Here is a 17,606-nt window from a genome sequence, read left to right on the forward strand (position 1 = left end):
GATGTTTGGCAGAGGCACTAGTCTTTAAAAAATGGTACATGAGTCAATCCTCTAATTAATTAGAACATTGTTAGCTAGACTCCTGAATCTCAAGGTTAGCAAACAATGTTGATACCCTTGTCAGAGGCACCATACTTAAACATATGGTACTTTAGTTAATGCTCTAATTAAATAGACCCTACTTAGCTACACCAATAAATCACAGGGTCTTAAAGCGGCAATAGTCTTACAAAAAAAAAACAATCAAGAGTTGCTACTCATATCAGATTTATCCTCCTGAAGTAAGACCTTCAAATCGCAAGGTTAGCAGCAATGGAATCAATCATGACACCTTTTGATGAGGCATTTGTCTCTAATAAACTACATACAAGTTCTAATTTATCAATTAGAACCTAATTTGCTACAGCTATCAAATCTCAATGTTGGAAGCAATGGAATAACTTATGATACCCTTTGTAGAGCCACCAATCTCTAACAAACAGTACACAAGTTCATCCTCTAACTAATTAGAACCTCCTTAACTAGACCCCCAAAACTCAAGGATAGCAACGATGAAGTAGATATTGATAGCCTCTGAGAGGCAACCTTCTCCACCAAAAATAGTATGCCAGTTGCTGCTCCTATCAGGTACAACATTCTGAGCTTGGACTCTCAAATTAAAACGTAAGCATAAACGGAAGGACTCATGTCATGCTCCAAAAAATGGTACACAAGTAAGTGTTCTAGTCATTTACCAGCTCTTTAGCTAGAAACCCTTAATCTTAACATCAGCAACAACTGAATGAAACTTGATGCCCTTTGAAAGGCAACAGTATTCTCAAAAATGGTACAGTAGTTGCTGCTCCTATGAGACACACATCTTGAGATTGCTTCTTAATGTCAGAAGCAATGGAATGACTCATGATACCCTTTGTGGAGGCATCAGTCTTTAACATAGGGTACACAAGTTAATGCTCTAATTAAAACCCACTAGCTAGTTGTCTAAATCTCAAGGATAGCAACAATGGAGTGGATTTTGATACCCTTTGAGAGGAAAAAGTATCCACAAAAATGTTACAAAGGTTGCTGCTCCTATCAGATACAATGTCCTAAACTAGGACCCTGAAATCTAAATGTCAGCAGCAATGGAATGACTGATGATACCCTTTGTGGAGGCACCAATCTCTAACAAACAGTACACAAGTTCATCCTATAACTAATTAGAACCTCCTTAACTAGACCCCCAAAACTCAAGGATAGCAACAATGAAGTAGATATTGATAGCCTCTGAGAGGCAACCTTCTCCACCAAAAATAGTATGCCAGTTGCTGCTCCTATCAGGTACAACATTCTGAGCTTGGACTCTCAAATTAAAACGTAAGCATAAATGGAAGGACTCATGTCATGCTCCAAAAAATGGTACACAAGTAAGTGTTCTAGTCATTTACCAGCTCTTTAGTTAGAAACCCTTAATCTTAACATCAGCAACAACTGAATGAAACTTGATGCCCTTTGAAAGGCAACAGTATTCTCAAAAATGGTACAGTAGTTGTTGCTCCTATGAGACACACATCTTGAGATTGCTTCTTAATGTCAGAAGCAATGGAATGACTCGGGATACCCTTTGTGGAGGCATCAGTCTTTAACATAGGGTACACAAGTTAATGCTCTAATTAAAACCCACTAGCTAGTTGTCTAAATCTCAAGGATAGCAACAATGGAGTGGATTTTGATACCCTTTGAGAGGAAAAAGTATCCACAAAAATGTTACAAAGGTTGCTGCTCCTATCAGATACAATGTCCTAAACTAGGACCCTGAAATCTAAATGTCAGCAGCAATGGAACACAAGTTAATGCTCTACTTAATTAAAACCCACTAGCTAGTTGTCTAAATCTCAAGGATAGCAACAATGGAGTGGATTTTGATACCCTTTGAGAGGAAAAAGTTTCCACAAAAATGTTACAAAGGTTGCTGCTCCTATCAGATACAATGTCCTAAACTAGGACCCTGAAATCTAAATGTCAGCAGCAATGGAACACAAGTTAATGCTCTACTTAATTAAAACCCACTAGCTAGTTGTCTAAATCTCAAGGATAGCAACAATGGAGTGGATTTTGATACCCTTTGAGAGGAAAAAGTTTCCACAAAAATGTTACAAAGGTTGCTGCTCCTATCAGATACAATGTCCTAAACTAGGACCCTGAAATCTAAATGTCAGCAGCAATGGAACACAAGTTAATGCTCTACTTAATTAAAACCCACTACCTAGTTGTCTAAATCTCAAGGATAGCAACAATGGAGTGGATTTTGATACCCTTTGAGAGGAAAAAGTTTCCACAAAATGTTACAAAGGTTGCTGCTCCTATCAGAGACAATGTCCTAAACTAGGACCCTGAAATCTAAATGTCAGCAGCAATGGAATGACTGATGATACCCTTCATGGAGGCATCAGTTTCCAAAAACTGGTTCAGATGTTGCTGCTCTAATCATTCAACACCTATTTAGCTAGAATGCCTAAATCTCAAGGCCAGCAGCAATTGAGTTGATCGGCATACCCTTTGCAGAGGCACTCGTCTCTAATACATGGCACACGATATGCTGCTTTACTCAGACTAAACCTCCTGAGCTAGAATCCCCAAATTGGAAGATCAGTAATAATAGAAACAATGTTGATAAAGACTTTTGCCTCTGCCAAGGTTAACAAGTGGTACATGACTTAATGATCTAATCAACTATACCCTCCTTAGCTAGCCCCCGAAATATAAAGGATAGCAACAATTGATTGGATAAATGGTACCTAATTTGCTGATCTACTCATTTAGAACATATTTAGCTAGACTTTCTATCTCTCAAGGTGAGAAACAATAGAGTAGATCATGATACCTTTTGGGAAGGCACAAGTCTCTAATAAATGACACAAGAGTTGATTTACTACTCAGTCTGAACCTCCTGAGCTAAAATCCCCAAATTTGCAGATCAGTAACAATAGATACAATATTAATACCTTTGGCAGAGGCACCAGTCTTCAAAAAAATGGTACAGGAGTCAATCCTCTAATTAATTAGAACATTGTTATCTAGACTCCTGAATCTCAAGGTTAGCAAACAATGGTGATACCCTTGTCAGAGGCACCATACTTAAACATATGGTACGTTAGTTAATGCTCTAATTAATTAGACCCTACCTAACTACACCAATAAATCTCAAGGTCTTTGAGAGGCAATAGTCTTACAAAAAAACAACCAATCAAGAGTTGCTACTCATATCAGATTTATCCTCCTGAAGTAAGACCTTCAAATCACAAGGTTAGCAGCAATGGAATCAATCGTGACACCTTTTGATGAGGCATTTGTCTCTAATAAACTACATACAAGTTCTAATTTATCAATTAGAACCTAATTTTCTACAGCTATCAAATCTCAATATTGGAAGCAATGGAATAACTTATGATACCCTTTGTGGAGGCACCAATCTCTAACAAACAGTACACAAGTTCATGCTCTAATTAATTAGAACCTCCTTAACTAGACCCCCAAAACTCAAGGATAGCAACGATGGAGTAGATATTGATAGCCTCTGAGAGGCAACCTTCTCCACCAAAAATAGTATGCCAGTTGCTGCTCCTATCAGGTACAACATTCTGAGCTTGGACTCTCAAATTAAAACGTAAGCATAACTGGAAGGACTCATGTCATGCTCCAAAAAATGGTACACAAGTAAGTGTTCTAGTCATTTACCAGCTCTTTAGCTAGAAACCCTTAATCTTAACATCAGCAACAACTGAATGAAACTTGATGCCCTTTCAAAGGCAACAGTATTCTCAAAAATGGTACAGTAGTTGCTGCTCCTGTGAGACACACATCTTGAGATTGCTTCTTAATGTCAGAAGCAATGGAATGACTCATGATACCCTTTGTGGAGGCATCAGTCTTTAACATAGGGTACACAAGTTAATGCTCTAATTAAAACCCACTAGCTAGTTGTCTAAATCTCAAGGATAGCAACAATGGAGTGGATTTTGATACCCTTTGAGAGGAAAAAGTATCCACAAAAATGTTACAAAGGTTGCTGCTCCTATCAGATACAATGTCCTAAACTAGGACCCTGAAATCTAAATGTCAGCAGACATGGAATGACTGATGATACCCTTTGTGGAGGCACCAATCTCTAACAAACAGTACACAAGTTCATCCTCTAACTAATTAGAACCTCCTTAACTAGACCCCCAAAACTCAAGGATAGCAACGATGAAGTAGATATTGATAGCCTCTGAGAGGCAACCTTCTCCACCAAAAATAGTATGCCAGTTGCTGCTCCTATCAGGTACAACATTCTGAGCTTGGACTCTCAAATTAAAACGTAGGAATAAATGGAAGGACTCATGTCATGCTCCAAAAAATGGTACACAAGTAAGTGTTCTAGTCATTTACTAGCTCTTTAGCTAGAAACCCTTAATCTTAACATCAGCAACAAGTGAACGAAACTTGATGCCCTTTAAAAGGCAACAGTATTCTCAAAAATGGTACATTAGTTGCTGCTCCTATGAGACACACATCTTGAGATTGCTTCTTAATGTCAGAAGCAATGGAACGACTCATGATACCCTTTGTGGAGGCATCAGTCTTTAACATAGGGTACACAAGTTAATGCTCTAATTAAAACCCACTAGCTAGTTGTCTAAATCTCAAGGATAGCAACAATGGAGTGGATTTTGATACCCTTTGAGAGGAAAAAGTATCCACAAAAATGTTACAAAGGTTGCTGCTCCTATCAGATACAATGTCCTAAACTAGGAACCTGAAATCTAAATGTCAGCAGCAATGGAATGACTGATGATACCCTTTGAGGAGGCACCAATCTCTAACAAACAGTACACAAGTTCATGCTCTAATTAATTAGAACCTCCTTAACTAGACCCCCAAAACTCAAGGATAGCAACGATGAAGTAGATATTGATAGCCTCTGAGAGGCAACCTTCTCCACCAAAAATAGTATGCCAGTTGCTGCTCCTATCAGGTACAACATTCTGAGCTTGGACTCTCAAATTAAAACGTAAGCATAAATGGAAGGACTCATGTCATGCTCCAAAAAATGGTACACAAGTAAGTAGAGCTGAAACAAAGAATCGATAAAATCGATAATAATCGATAACGGAAATCGTTGTCGACGATTTCCGTTATCGATTAATCGAGTGAACGATTCGTCGTTGGAGCACTAGGCTCCTTTTACTTACCTCCGCCAGCGTTCCCCGCTTCTGCTCCACGCTCTGCAGTCTCCGCCTTCTTCAAGCTACGTGACGACGGATGTGACGCGCGTCTACTATCAAGTTTGAAGTGGAACAAGTTCGTAGCGGAGGTAAGTACTCTTTATGTCTATTGTCTGTGCGAATGTTTATGTGCGAGACTGGGTGCGCGGCAGAGTGTGTGTGCGTGTGTGTGTGTGTGTGCGTGTGTGTGTGTGTGTGTGTGCGTGTGTGCGTGTGCGCGCGCGGCAGAGTGTGTGTGTGGGTGCGCGGCAGAGTGAGTGGGGGGGTGCGCTGCACAGTGGGGGGGGGTGCGCTGCACAGTGGGGGGGGGTGCGCTGCACAGTGGGGGGTCCGCGCTGCACAGTGGGGGGTCCGCGGCACAGGGGGTGGGGGGGCAGGGGATGCAGGGCAGGATGTGAGTGCAGGGCAGAGTGGGGCCAGGAGACTGGATGCAGGTCAGAGTGGGGGTGGGAGGGCAGGGTGGCAGACTGGGTGCAGAGCAGAGTGGGGGTTGGGATGCAGGGCAGGGTGTGAGACTGGGTGCAGAGTAGAGTGGGGGTGGGGGGGCAGGGCAGGGTGTGAGACTGGGTGCAGAGCAGAGTGGGGATGCAGGGCAGGCTGTGAGACTGGGTGCAGGGCAGGCTGTGAGACTGGGTGCAGGGCAGGGCAGGGTGTGAGACTGGGTGCAGGGCAGGGTGTGAGACTGGGTGCAGGGCAGAGTGGGGGTGGGGATGCAGGGCAGAGTGGGGGTGGGGGCACAGTGCAAAGGGGTGGGGGCACAATGCAAACTTGTGCGCTGGGTGCAAACTTGTGCGCTGGGTGCAAAGCGCAAACTTATGCTGGGTGCAAACGTGTGCTGGGTGCAAACGTGTGCTGGGTGCAAACGTGTGCGCTGGGTGCAAACGTGTGCGCTGGGTGCAAACGTGTGCGCTGGGTGCAAATGTGTGCTGGGTGCAAACGTGTGCGCTGGGTGCAAACGTGTGCGCTGGGTGCAAACGTGTGCGCTGGGTGCAAACGTGTGCGCTGGGTGCAAACGTGTGCGCTGGGTGCAAGCTTGTGCGCTGGGTGCAAGCTTGTGCGCTGGGTGCAAGCTTGTGCGCTGGGTGCAAACTTGTGTGCTGGGTGCAGGGGAAAGTGCTGGGGCAAGTGCAAATATGGGTGCTGGGAAAACTACACTGCAATAATATTTACACCAAAATTATTTTTGTATTCTAGCTGCAAAGAACACCGTACTTTATAATAAAAATGGCTGAGGATTCTGGCAAGGCAACCGCTGAAAAAAGTGTGCGGCCCAAGTCCTCTAAGGCATGGGAGCATTTTACTTTAAATGCTGCAAAGAAGGTTGTAACCTGTAACATATGCAAAATGGAGCTTGTGTGGCACGGAAGCACAACCGTGATGAACCAGCACATGAAAAGGAAACATGTGGGCTTCACGGAGGAAGGTGAAACATCAGGACGGTACGTTAAACCCAAATGATAAATTGAGTTACACAGAAATAGCTTTTTCTGCATTCCACTACCAATCATATAATCTATAAATCTATTAATTAATATATTTTTTTTACTTTCAGGAAGAAACAGCGTACCATGACAGATTTTGTGCAACGAAATCCCCAGTGCACTCCACAACAAGCAAAGCTTATAACCGATTCCATTCTGAAAATGCTGGTCACTGACATGCGACCACTATCCATGGTTGAAGACCAAGGATTCCAAAGCATGGTCAGTGTACTAAACCCCGGATATACTCTTCCCTCAAGAACTCATTTCACCAAACTAGTGGAGAGGAAGTACCAAGAGGCATTTCAGAATGTGAAGGATGCCATCAGCGCTAATGACTGCAGAATTGCTTTTACAGCAGATATTTGGACAAGTGTAGCTACTGAGGCTTACCTTGGCATTACATGCCACTATATAGGGGATGACTGGAAGCTGTCTTCTCTCTGTCTCACTACAATGCCTGTTGAAGACAGACATACAGCTGCAAACATCGCAGAATGGATAGAGGAGGTCGCCGCAAAGTTTGAGATTCCAGATAAAAAAATAATTGCCATTGTACATGACAGTGGTGCAAATATTGTGGCTGCTGTAAAAATCCTAGAGGACAAGCATGGGTGGGCCAGTATTCGCTGCACTGGCCACACATTACAGCTGGTGATCAATGCTTCGTTAAAGCACTCTGGAATTCAAAGAGCTGTTGGTGCTGCAAGAGGACTTGTTGAGCATTTTAAAAAAAGTGAGCTAGCCAGCACTAAGTTAAAGGAAAAACAGAAGCAGATGGGTACGCCAGAGCACAAACTTCTTCAGGATGTAAGTACTAGATGGAATAGCACTTACTATATGGTCGACAGACTTATTGAACAAAGGTGGCCCGTAACTGCCACTCTGTCTGACCCATCTGTTACTCAAAGGGGCAAACATTATTTGGAGTTAAAGCCAGAACAGTGGAATCTTCTTGAAGAACTTTCAACCGCACTTAAGCCTTTTGAATGCGCCACTGTATTCATGAGTGGCCAAGAATATGTAACTGTATCTTCCATGGCTGCACTTGTGAAGGGGCTGTTAAGGTCCAATGAGGTTGCCTGTTTTGAATCATCTCCCCTGAAGAGCTTCCAAGCCACAGTAAAAGACCAGCTTCAAAGCAGATGGAAGGGGATCCTTTTTGAAAACATCCCAAACATTGTTGTTGTTTCCTCTGCCCTGGATCCACGATTTAGGAGACTGAAGTTTTTAACACCAGAGCAAATTATAAGTGTACAGGCAAAAGTGCAGACAGAGGCGCTGACTGTAAAAAGGGTGATGTTGCAGCAGGAAACAACCTCTTCGCCTGTAGCGACAGTTGACGTGCCCTCAACATCTGCTGCTTCTCTACTTGACTCACTCCTTGAGTCTGGGGGCAGCAGTGAAGAGGAGACTAGAGAGGGGAAACTTGAGGAGGAGGATATTCATACTCAAGTACAAAATGAGGTCCAGGCTTATTTTGCAGAGAGGCCCCTTGCCAAGGAGAGAAACCCTTTGAATTGGTGGAACACCAACCAACATAAATATCCTACCTTGGCAAAACTGGCAAAATCCTACTTGTGCATCCCAGGCACCTCCACTCCATCAGAGCGCCTCTTCTCTGCTGCAGGCAACATTGCTTGCAAAAAGAGAGCCTGCCTCAGCCCTGAGCATGTGGACATGTTGACATTTTTGCATTCTAATGCAAAGTTTCTTGAACAGTAATAGTCCACCTATTTTCAGAATGTTTGGGATTATTTTGTTTCATAAATATTGTGTTTGGGTTGTTGTATTTTGACAACATAACAAAATACGAATGTTAATGTAAATTTTAAGTTGTTTTTTAACATCTAGTTCATAAAATTATTTTAAATAAACGAAAAATTTGCATATTGGGTTTTTTATCCGATTAATCGATTAATCGAAAAAATAATCGGCCAACTAATCGATTATTAAAATAATCGTTAGTTGCAGCCCTACAAGTAAGTGTTCTAGTCATTTACCAGCTCTTTAGCTAGAAACCCTTAATCTTAACGTCAGCAACAACTGAATGAAACTTGATGCCCTTTGAAAGGCAACAGTATTCTCAAAAATGGTATATTAGTTGCTGCTCCTATGAGACACACATCTTGAGATTGCTTCTTAATGTCAGAAGCAATGGAATGACTCATGATACCCTTTGTGAAGGCATCAGTCTTTAACAGAGGGTACACAAGTTAATTCTCTAATTAAAACCCACTAGCTAGTTGTCTAAATCTCAAGGATAGCAACAATGGAGTGGATTTTGATACCCTTTGAGAGGAAAAAGTATCCACAAAAATGTTACAAAGGTTGCTGCTCCTATCAGATACAATGTCCTAAACTAGGACCCTGAAATCTAAATGTCAGCAGCAATGGAACACAAGTTAATGCTCTACTTAATTAAAACCCACTAGCTAGTTGTCTAAATCTCAAGGATAGCAACAATGGAGTGGATTTTGATACCCTTTGAGAGGAAAAAGTTTCCACAAAAATGTTACAAAGGTTGCTGCTCCTATCAGATACAATGTCCTAAACTAGGACCCTGAAATCTAAATGTCAGCAGCAATGGAACACAAGTTAATGCTCTACTTAATTAAAACCCACTAGCTAGTTGTCTAAATCTCACGGATAGCAACAATGGAGTGGATTTTGATACCCTTTGAGAGGAAAAAGTTTCCACAAAAATGTTACAAAGGTTGCTGCTCCTATCAGAGACAATGTCCTAAACTAGGACCCTGAAATCTAAATGTCAGCAGCAATGGAATGACTGATGATACCCTTCATGGAGGCATCAGTTTCCAAAAACTGGTTCAGATGTTGCTGCTCTAATCATTCAAAACCTATTTAGCTAGAATGCCTAAATCTCAAGGCCAGCAGCAATTGAGTTGATCGGCATACCCTTTGCAGAGGCACTCGTCTCTAATACATGGCACACGATATGCTGCTTTACTCAGACTAAACCTCCTGAGCTAGAATCCCCAAATTGGAAGATCAGTAATAATAGAAACAATGTTGATAAAGACTTTTGCCTCTGCCAAGGTTAACAAGTGGTACATGACTTAATGATCTAATCAACTATACCCTCCTTAGCTAGCCCCCGAAATATAAAAGATAGCAACAATTGATTGGATAAATGGTACCTAATTTGCTGATCTACTCATTTAGAACATATTTAGCTAGACTTTCTATCTCTCAAGGTGAGAAACAATAGAGTAGATCATGATACCTTTTGGGAAGGCACAAGTCTCTAATAAATGACACAAGAGTTGATTTACTACTCAGTCTGAACCTCCTGAGCTAAAATCCCCAAATTTGCAGATCAGTAACAATAGATACAATATTAATACCTTTGGCAGAGGCACCAGTCTTCAAAAAAATGGTACAGGAGTCAATCCTCTAATTAATTAGAACATTGTTAGCTAGACTCCAGAATCTCAAGGTTAGCAAACAATGTTGATACCCTTGTCAGAGGCACCATACTTAAACATATGGTACGTTAGTTAATGCTCTAATTAATTAGACCCTACCTAACTACACCAATAAATCTCAAGGTCTTTGAGAGGCAATAGTCTTACAAAAAAACAACCAATCAAGAGTTGCTACTCATATCAGATTTATCCTCCTGAAGTAAGACCTTCAAATCGCAAGGTTAGCAGCAATGGAATCAATCGTGACACCTTTTGATGAGGCATTTGTCTCTAATAAACTACATACAAGTTCTAATTTATCAATTAGAACCTAATTTTCTACAGCTATCAAATCTCAATATTGGAAGCAATGGAATAACTTATGATACCCTTTGTGGAGGCACCAATCTCTAACAAACAGTACACAAGTTCATGCTCTAATTAATTAGAACCTCCTTAACTAGACCCCCAAAACTCAAGGATAGCAACGATGGAGTAGATATTGATAGCCTCTGAGAGGCAACCTTCTCCACCAAAAATAGTATGCCAGTTGCTGCTACTATCAGGTACAACATTCTGAGCTTGGACTCTCAAATAAAAACGTAAGCATAAATGGAAGGACTCATGTCATGCTCCAAAAAATGGTACACAAGTAAGTGTTCTAGTCATTTACCAGCTCTTTAGCTAGAAACCCTTAATCTTAACATTAGCAACAACTGAATGAAACTTGATGCCTTTTGAAAGGCAACAGTATTCTCAAAAATGGTACAGTAGTTGCTGCTCCTATGAGACACACATCTTGAGATTGCTTCTTAATGTCAGAAGCAATGGAATGACTCATGATACCCTTTGTGGAGGCATCAGTCTTTAACATAGGGTACACAAGTTAATGCTCTAATTAAAACCCACTAGCTAGTTGTCTAAATCTCAAGGATAGCAACAATGGAGTGGATTTTGATACCCTTTGAGAGGAAAAAGTATCCACAAAAATGTTACAAAGGTTGCTGCTCCTATCAGATACAATGTCCTAAACTAGGACCCTGAAATCTAAATGTCAGCAGCAATGGAACACAAGTTAATGCTCTACTTAATTAAAACCCACTAGCTAGTTGTCTAAATCTCAAGGATAGCAACAATGGAGTGGATTTTGATACCCTTTGAGAGGAAAAAGTTTCCACAAAAATGTTACAAAGGTTGCTGCTCCTATCAGATACAATGTCCTAAACTAGGACCCTGAAATCTAAATGTCAGCAGCAATGGAATGACTGATGATACCCTTTGTGGAGGCACCAATCTCTAACAAACAGTACACAAGTTCATCCTCTAACTAATTAGAACCTCCTTAACTAGACCCCCAAAACTCAAGGATAGCAACGATGAAGTAGATATTGATAGCCTCTGAGAGGCAACCTCCACCAAAAATAGTATGCCAGTTGCTGCTCCTATCAGGTACAACATTCTGAGCTTGGACTCTCAAATTAAAACGTAAGCATAAATGGAAGGACTCATGTCATGCTCCAAAAAATGGTACACAAGTAAGTGTTCTAGTCATTTACCAGCTCTTTAGCTAGAAACCCTTAATCTTAACGTTAGCAACAACTGAATGAAACTTGATGCCCTTTGAAAGGCAACAGTATTCTCAAAAATGGTACAGTAGTTGCTGCTCCTATGAGACACACATCTTGAGATTGCTTCTTAATGTCTGAAGCAATGGAATGACTCATGATACCCTTTGTGAAGGCATCAGTCTTTAACAGAGGGTACACAAGTTAATTCTCTAATTAAAACCCACTAGCTAGTTGTCTAAATCTCAAGGATAGCAACAATGGAGTGGATTTTGATACCCTTTGAGAGGAAAAAGTTTCCACAAAAATGTTACAAAGGTTGCTGCTCCTATCAGAGACAATGTCCTAAACTAGGACCCTGAAATCTAAATGTCAGCAGCAATGGAATGACTGATGATACCCTTCATGGAGGCATCAGTTTCCAAAAACTGGTTCAGATGTTGCTGCTCTAATCATTCAAAACCTATTTAGCTAGAATGCCTAAATCTCAAGGCCAGCAGCAATTGAGTTGATCGGCATACCCTTTGCAGAGGCACTCGTCTCTAATACATGGCACACGATATGCTGCTTTACTCAGACTAAACCTCCTGAGCTAGAATCCCCAAATTGGAAGATCAGTAATAATAGAAACAATGTTGATAAAGACTTTTGCCTCTGCCAAGGTTAACAAGTGGTACATGACTTAATGATCTAATCAACTATACCCTCCTTAGCTAGCCCCCGAAATATAAAGGATAGCAACAATTGATTGGATAAATGGTACCTAATTTGCTGATCTACTCATTTAGAACATATTCAGCTAGACTTTCTATCTCTCAAGGTCAGAAACAATAGAGTAGATCATGATACCTTTTGGGAAGGCACAAGTCTCTAATAAATGACACAAGAGTTGATTTACTACTCAGTCTGAACCCCCTGAGCTAAAATCCCCAAATTTGCAGATCAGTAACAATAGATACAATATTAATACCTTTGGCAGAGGCACCAGTCTTCAAAAAATGGTACATGAGTCAATCCTCTAATTAATTAGAACATTGTTAGCTAGACTCCTGAATCTCAAGGTTAGCAAACAATGTTGATACCCTTGTCAGAGGCACCATACTTAAACATATGGTACGTTAGTTAATGCTCTAATTAATTAGACCCTACTTAGCTACACCAATAAATCTCAAGGTCTTTGAGAGGCAGTAGTCTTACAAAAAAACAACCAATCAAGAGTTGCTACTCATATCAGATTTATCCTCCTGAAGTAAGACCTTCAAATCGCAAGGTTAGCAGTAATGGAATCAATCATGACACCTTTTGATGAGGCATTTGTCTCTAATAAACTACATACAAGTTCTAATTTATGAATTAGAACCTAATTTGCTACAGCTATCAAATCTCAATGTTGGAAGCAATGGAAAAACGTATGATACCCTTTGTGGAGGCACCAATCTCTAACAAACAGTACACAAGTTAATGCTCTAATTCATTAGAACCTCCTTAACTAGACCCCCAAACCTCAAGCATAGCAACAATGTAGTGGAATGTTACATGAGTCGCTGGGCTAATCCATCAGAAGCTCTTTAGAAACCCCAAATTATGAAGAACAGAATGGATGTTTATACCCAGCATATGGCACAGGAGTAGTAGTACTATACAACTAAAACCTCTCTAACTACAACCCCCAAATCTAAAGGTCAGATTTTAAGTAGTAAACCTTCAAGCTCTCACCCATATCCAATGATTTCTGTGCTATGAAGACGAGTATCAGCTCCAAGGGTGTAGGTGTGAAGATCTGTCAGAGACTGTTGCAACAGTTACTAGTGGTGACTTCTGTGATATCACAACGTGATCTCTCTTTGACATTCTTGCTCCAGTCGCAAAGTATAGCATGTTGAACATATTATTAATCTGATAATTACAAAAACAAATAGTTATTTAGATATTTGTTAACAAGCACATTATTTCTATTGTCTATTAGGGTGGAGAAGGTTTTTGATCAATTTTGTAGTTTCATTAGTCTCCAAGAAATGGTACACTAATTGCTGCTCTAATCAATTAGGACCTCCTTTGCTAGAACACCCAAAGCTCATGGTCAGCAGAAATTAAAATGATCTTGGAACCCTTTGCAGAGTCACCAGTCTCCAGCAAATGGTACACGAGATGTGGTTCTAATCATGTGGACCCTCCTTAGCTAGAACCCCCAATTTTCAAGGTCAGCAACAATGAAATAGATCTAGATACAATTCCCAGTCTATAGCAAATGTTACATGAGTCGCTTGGCTAATCCATCAAAAGCTCTTCAGAAGTCCAAAATTACGAAGAAGAGAATGGATCTTCATACCCTTTGTTGAGACACTAGGCTTCAGCAAATGGCACAGGAGTAGTAGTACTATACAACTAAAACCTCTCTAACTACAACCCCCAAATCTAAAAGTCAGATTTTAAGTAGTAAACCTCCAAGATCTCACCCATATCCAAGGATTTCTGTGCTGGGATGACGAGTATCAGCTCCAAGGGTGTAGGTGTGAAGATCTGTCAGAGACTCAGATGTGACTGAGCACAAACAGAATGTTGCAGCAGTTACTAGGGGTGACTAGTGTGACATCACAACGTGATCTCTCTTTGACTTTCTTGCTCCAGACGCAAAGTATAACATGTTGAACATTTTATTGATCTTATAATTACAAAAACAAAAAGTTATTTAGATATTTTTTAACAATAACATTATTTCTATTGTCTATTAGGGTGCAGTCCCTAAATACTGTATTTTTCTTTCTATCTTACATATTTCTGATATCTATCAAACTAAATCCTTTTATACATTCAATAAAAATGTACATTTTGTGAACTGTATCCACTATTCCCTCTTGTGGATTTAGAGCGCAACAAAATAAAGCTCATCAAAACTTCTTAGAATTTGGTACTGTTCCTTTATCACCCCTACATAAAAGGTGGAGGGCTGTTAAGGGTCTCTGATGGTCAAGGGTGGTCAATCATTCAGGAGAGGTGCTAAAAGCTCATGGTTCACCCTAACCCAGGGCAAGCGGACCTTGTCACGTCTCGAAGTCACTAAAACAACTGTCTGCTTTTTACTTACAGCAAATAAAATAATTGTATATAATGTTTTACTTGAGAGAACTCACAGACGTTTTCCTTCAAGCTGCCAATCAGTTGCAAGAAACGAATCCCATTGAAATCAATAGGAGCTCTTTCTGCGCATGGAGGGGTTTATGAAAGCTGGAGCTGGATAGGGAGATGCGTTTGGCCGAACACACCTCTTGCACTGAAAATAGCTGCTGGGCAGGGAAAGGGCAGATACATATGGGGTGATTCTGCTAATTAACCTCCATGCATCTAAAAGGGGACACTATGACAAGTTCAGGGCACCCCGCAGCTTTCATACGCATTAATGTGTATGCGATGGCTGGAGTGTTTAAACATGCATGCAACAGGCATAAGCTTGAATATGAAAGAGTTTCAAGGACCAAATCAGATACTTTACTGAGTGGGCAGTAGATATATGGAACAGCCTCCCATCAGAAGTGGCATATATTAATACATTGAGGGGATTTAAGCATGCATGGGTCAGACATAAAGGTCATGATTCTAAGAGAAGACCAACGACTGATTAAGTATTACATTCTGAGTCTCTACATCAGGAATAATGTACAGGCTAGATGGGCTGAAAAGCGTTGATTTTCAAAAACCGAAAAATCAGTTAAGAATAATCTGGCATTTATATATATATATATATATATATATATTTAGCGTGTATTGCATACATACATGTTCCTGTAACACCTGCACATGTTTGGCTTCCCTACCAGTGGCGTCGCTACAGGGGGGCAAGGGGGGGCAACTGCCCCCCCCTAGGTTATTCCTTGCCCCCCCTGTTGCCCCCCCACCGAATTTGTAACCACCCAGGACAGTCCTTGACTGCTAACGACGGCGTGGTGCCGTCGCTAGCAGTCCCAGTCAGGTGCTAACGACGGCACCATGCCGTCACTAGCACTATCTTACCTTCATGGAGGTCTGTGGACCTCCATCACCACCTACCCCGGCGATCTGACCCTCACACTGAAGGGCATCACCGGGGCCACCCGATCTGCCCGGTGACGTCTCGCGCAATGACGCGATGACATCACCGCGCAACTTTATTAACAACTGACAATTGTCAGTTAAAGAGGTATGGGGGCATGCTGCTTAGATGCCTGTATCTCAGGCATCTAAGCAGCTACATACCCCCAACATATACCGTTGGAAAGGTAACCGACTCACCTTTCCAACGGTATATAGATTGTAAAAAAAGAATAAAAAATATTAAGTTAAAAAAAATAAAAATGTAAAAAAAATGATTTGGGGGGTCTCTAAAGGCAGATAAAAAAAGATCAAAATTGCCTAGAGACCCCCAAAATAAATTATTTAAACATAAAGTAGTTTAACTTTCAAAAAAAAAAAAAAAGTTTAAGTATTCTAGCTAAATGATCACTGTGATAGCCAATGTTACCACAGCGATCATATAGCTTTAAAAAGTAACATTCCCTTTTTAAAAATGGCCGACACTAATTTTTAATCCTATGATCCCTTTGATCATGGGGTTAAATTTAGCCAACGGCAGAGAGAGGCAATTTTTGAAATCCTGAAGAACTGCAAATATTATTAAAATCAGCCATTTAGCCTGTGCGGTACGTGAGTAACCATATCATCCCTGGAGCGCCTTGCATTTTTACTGCAAAACTTATTTTTGCTGTAAAAGTGATTTTTTTTTCTCCCTTTACCATCATTTCTTTGGGATTGTAAGGGGAAAGAATGGTGTGTGCTTCTGTGAGTAAATGTATGGAAAGAATGGCGTGTGCTTCTGTGAGTGAATGGAGATATGAAAGGCGTGTGAATGGTCAGTAATTAGGGTTGAAGCCTTGACATGGCATTACTGCTCACGTTAGAAGTTAGATTATGGCACAAAAAGTACATATTTGCAAAAACTACACCCCTTGGCGCATCAAATAAACCTATTTAGCTAGAATGCCTAAATCTCAAGGCCAGCAGCATTGAGTTGATCGGCATACCTTTTGCAGAGGCACTCGTCTCTAATAAATGGCACACGATATGATGCTTTACTCAGACTAAACCTCCTGAGCTAGAATCCCCAAATTGGAAGATCAGTAATAATAGAAACAATGTTGATAAAGACTTTTGCCTCTGCCAAGGTTAACAAGTGGTACATGACTTAATGATCTAATCAACTATACCCTCCTTAGCTAGCCCCCGAAATATAAAGGATAGCAACAATCGATTGGATAAATGGTACCTAATTTGCTGATCTACTCATTTAGAACATATTTAGCTAGACTTTCTATCTCTCAAGGTCAGAAACAATAGAGTAGATCATGATACCTTTTGGTAAGGCACAAGTCTCTAATAAATGACACAAGAGTTGATTTACTACTCAGTCTGAACCTCCTGAGCTAAAATCCCCAAATTTGCAGATCAGTAACAATAGATACAATATTAATACCTTCGGCAGAGGCACCAGTCTTCAAAAAATGGTACATGAGTCAATCCTCTAATTAATTAGAACATTGTTATCTAGACTCCTGAATCTCAAGGTTAGCAAACAATGTTGATACCCTTGTCAGAGGCACCATACTTAAACATATGGTACGTTAATTAATGCTCTAATTAATTAGACCCTACCTAACTACACCAATAAATCTCAAGGTCTTTGAGAGGCAATAGTCTTACAAAAAAACAACCAATCAAGAGTTGCTACTCATATCAGATTTATCCTCCTGAAGTAAGACCTTCAAATCGCAAGGTTAGCAGTAATGGAATCAATCATGACACCTTTTGATGAGTAATTTGTCTCTAATAAACTACATACAAGTTCTAATTTATCAA

The 17,606-nt window shown here is 40.6% G+C and overlaps 1 protein-coding gene across 1 annotated transcript; it reads left to right on the top strand.

The window, feature by feature from the left end:
- The first annotated feature begins 6,919 nt into the window (after positions 1 to 6,919).
- On the top strand, positions 6,920 to 8,452 carry LOC128483937 (E3 SUMO-protein ligase ZBED1-like). The gene has a single exon (XM_053460258.1). It carries the CDS (start codon positions 6,920 to 6,922, stop codon positions 8,450 to 8,452), a length of 1,533 nt encoding a protein of 510 aa, XP_053316233.1.
- Positions 8,453 to 17,606: the final 9,154 nt, after the last annotated feature.

Source organism: Spea bombifrons, chromosome 3 (assembly GCF_027358695.1).
Source record: "Spea bombifrons isolate aSpeBom1 chromosome 3, aSpeBom1.2.pri, whole genome shotgun sequence".
Taxonomy (NCBI): Eukaryota; Metazoa; Chordata; class Amphibia; order Anura; family Pelobatidae; genus Spea; species Spea bombifrons.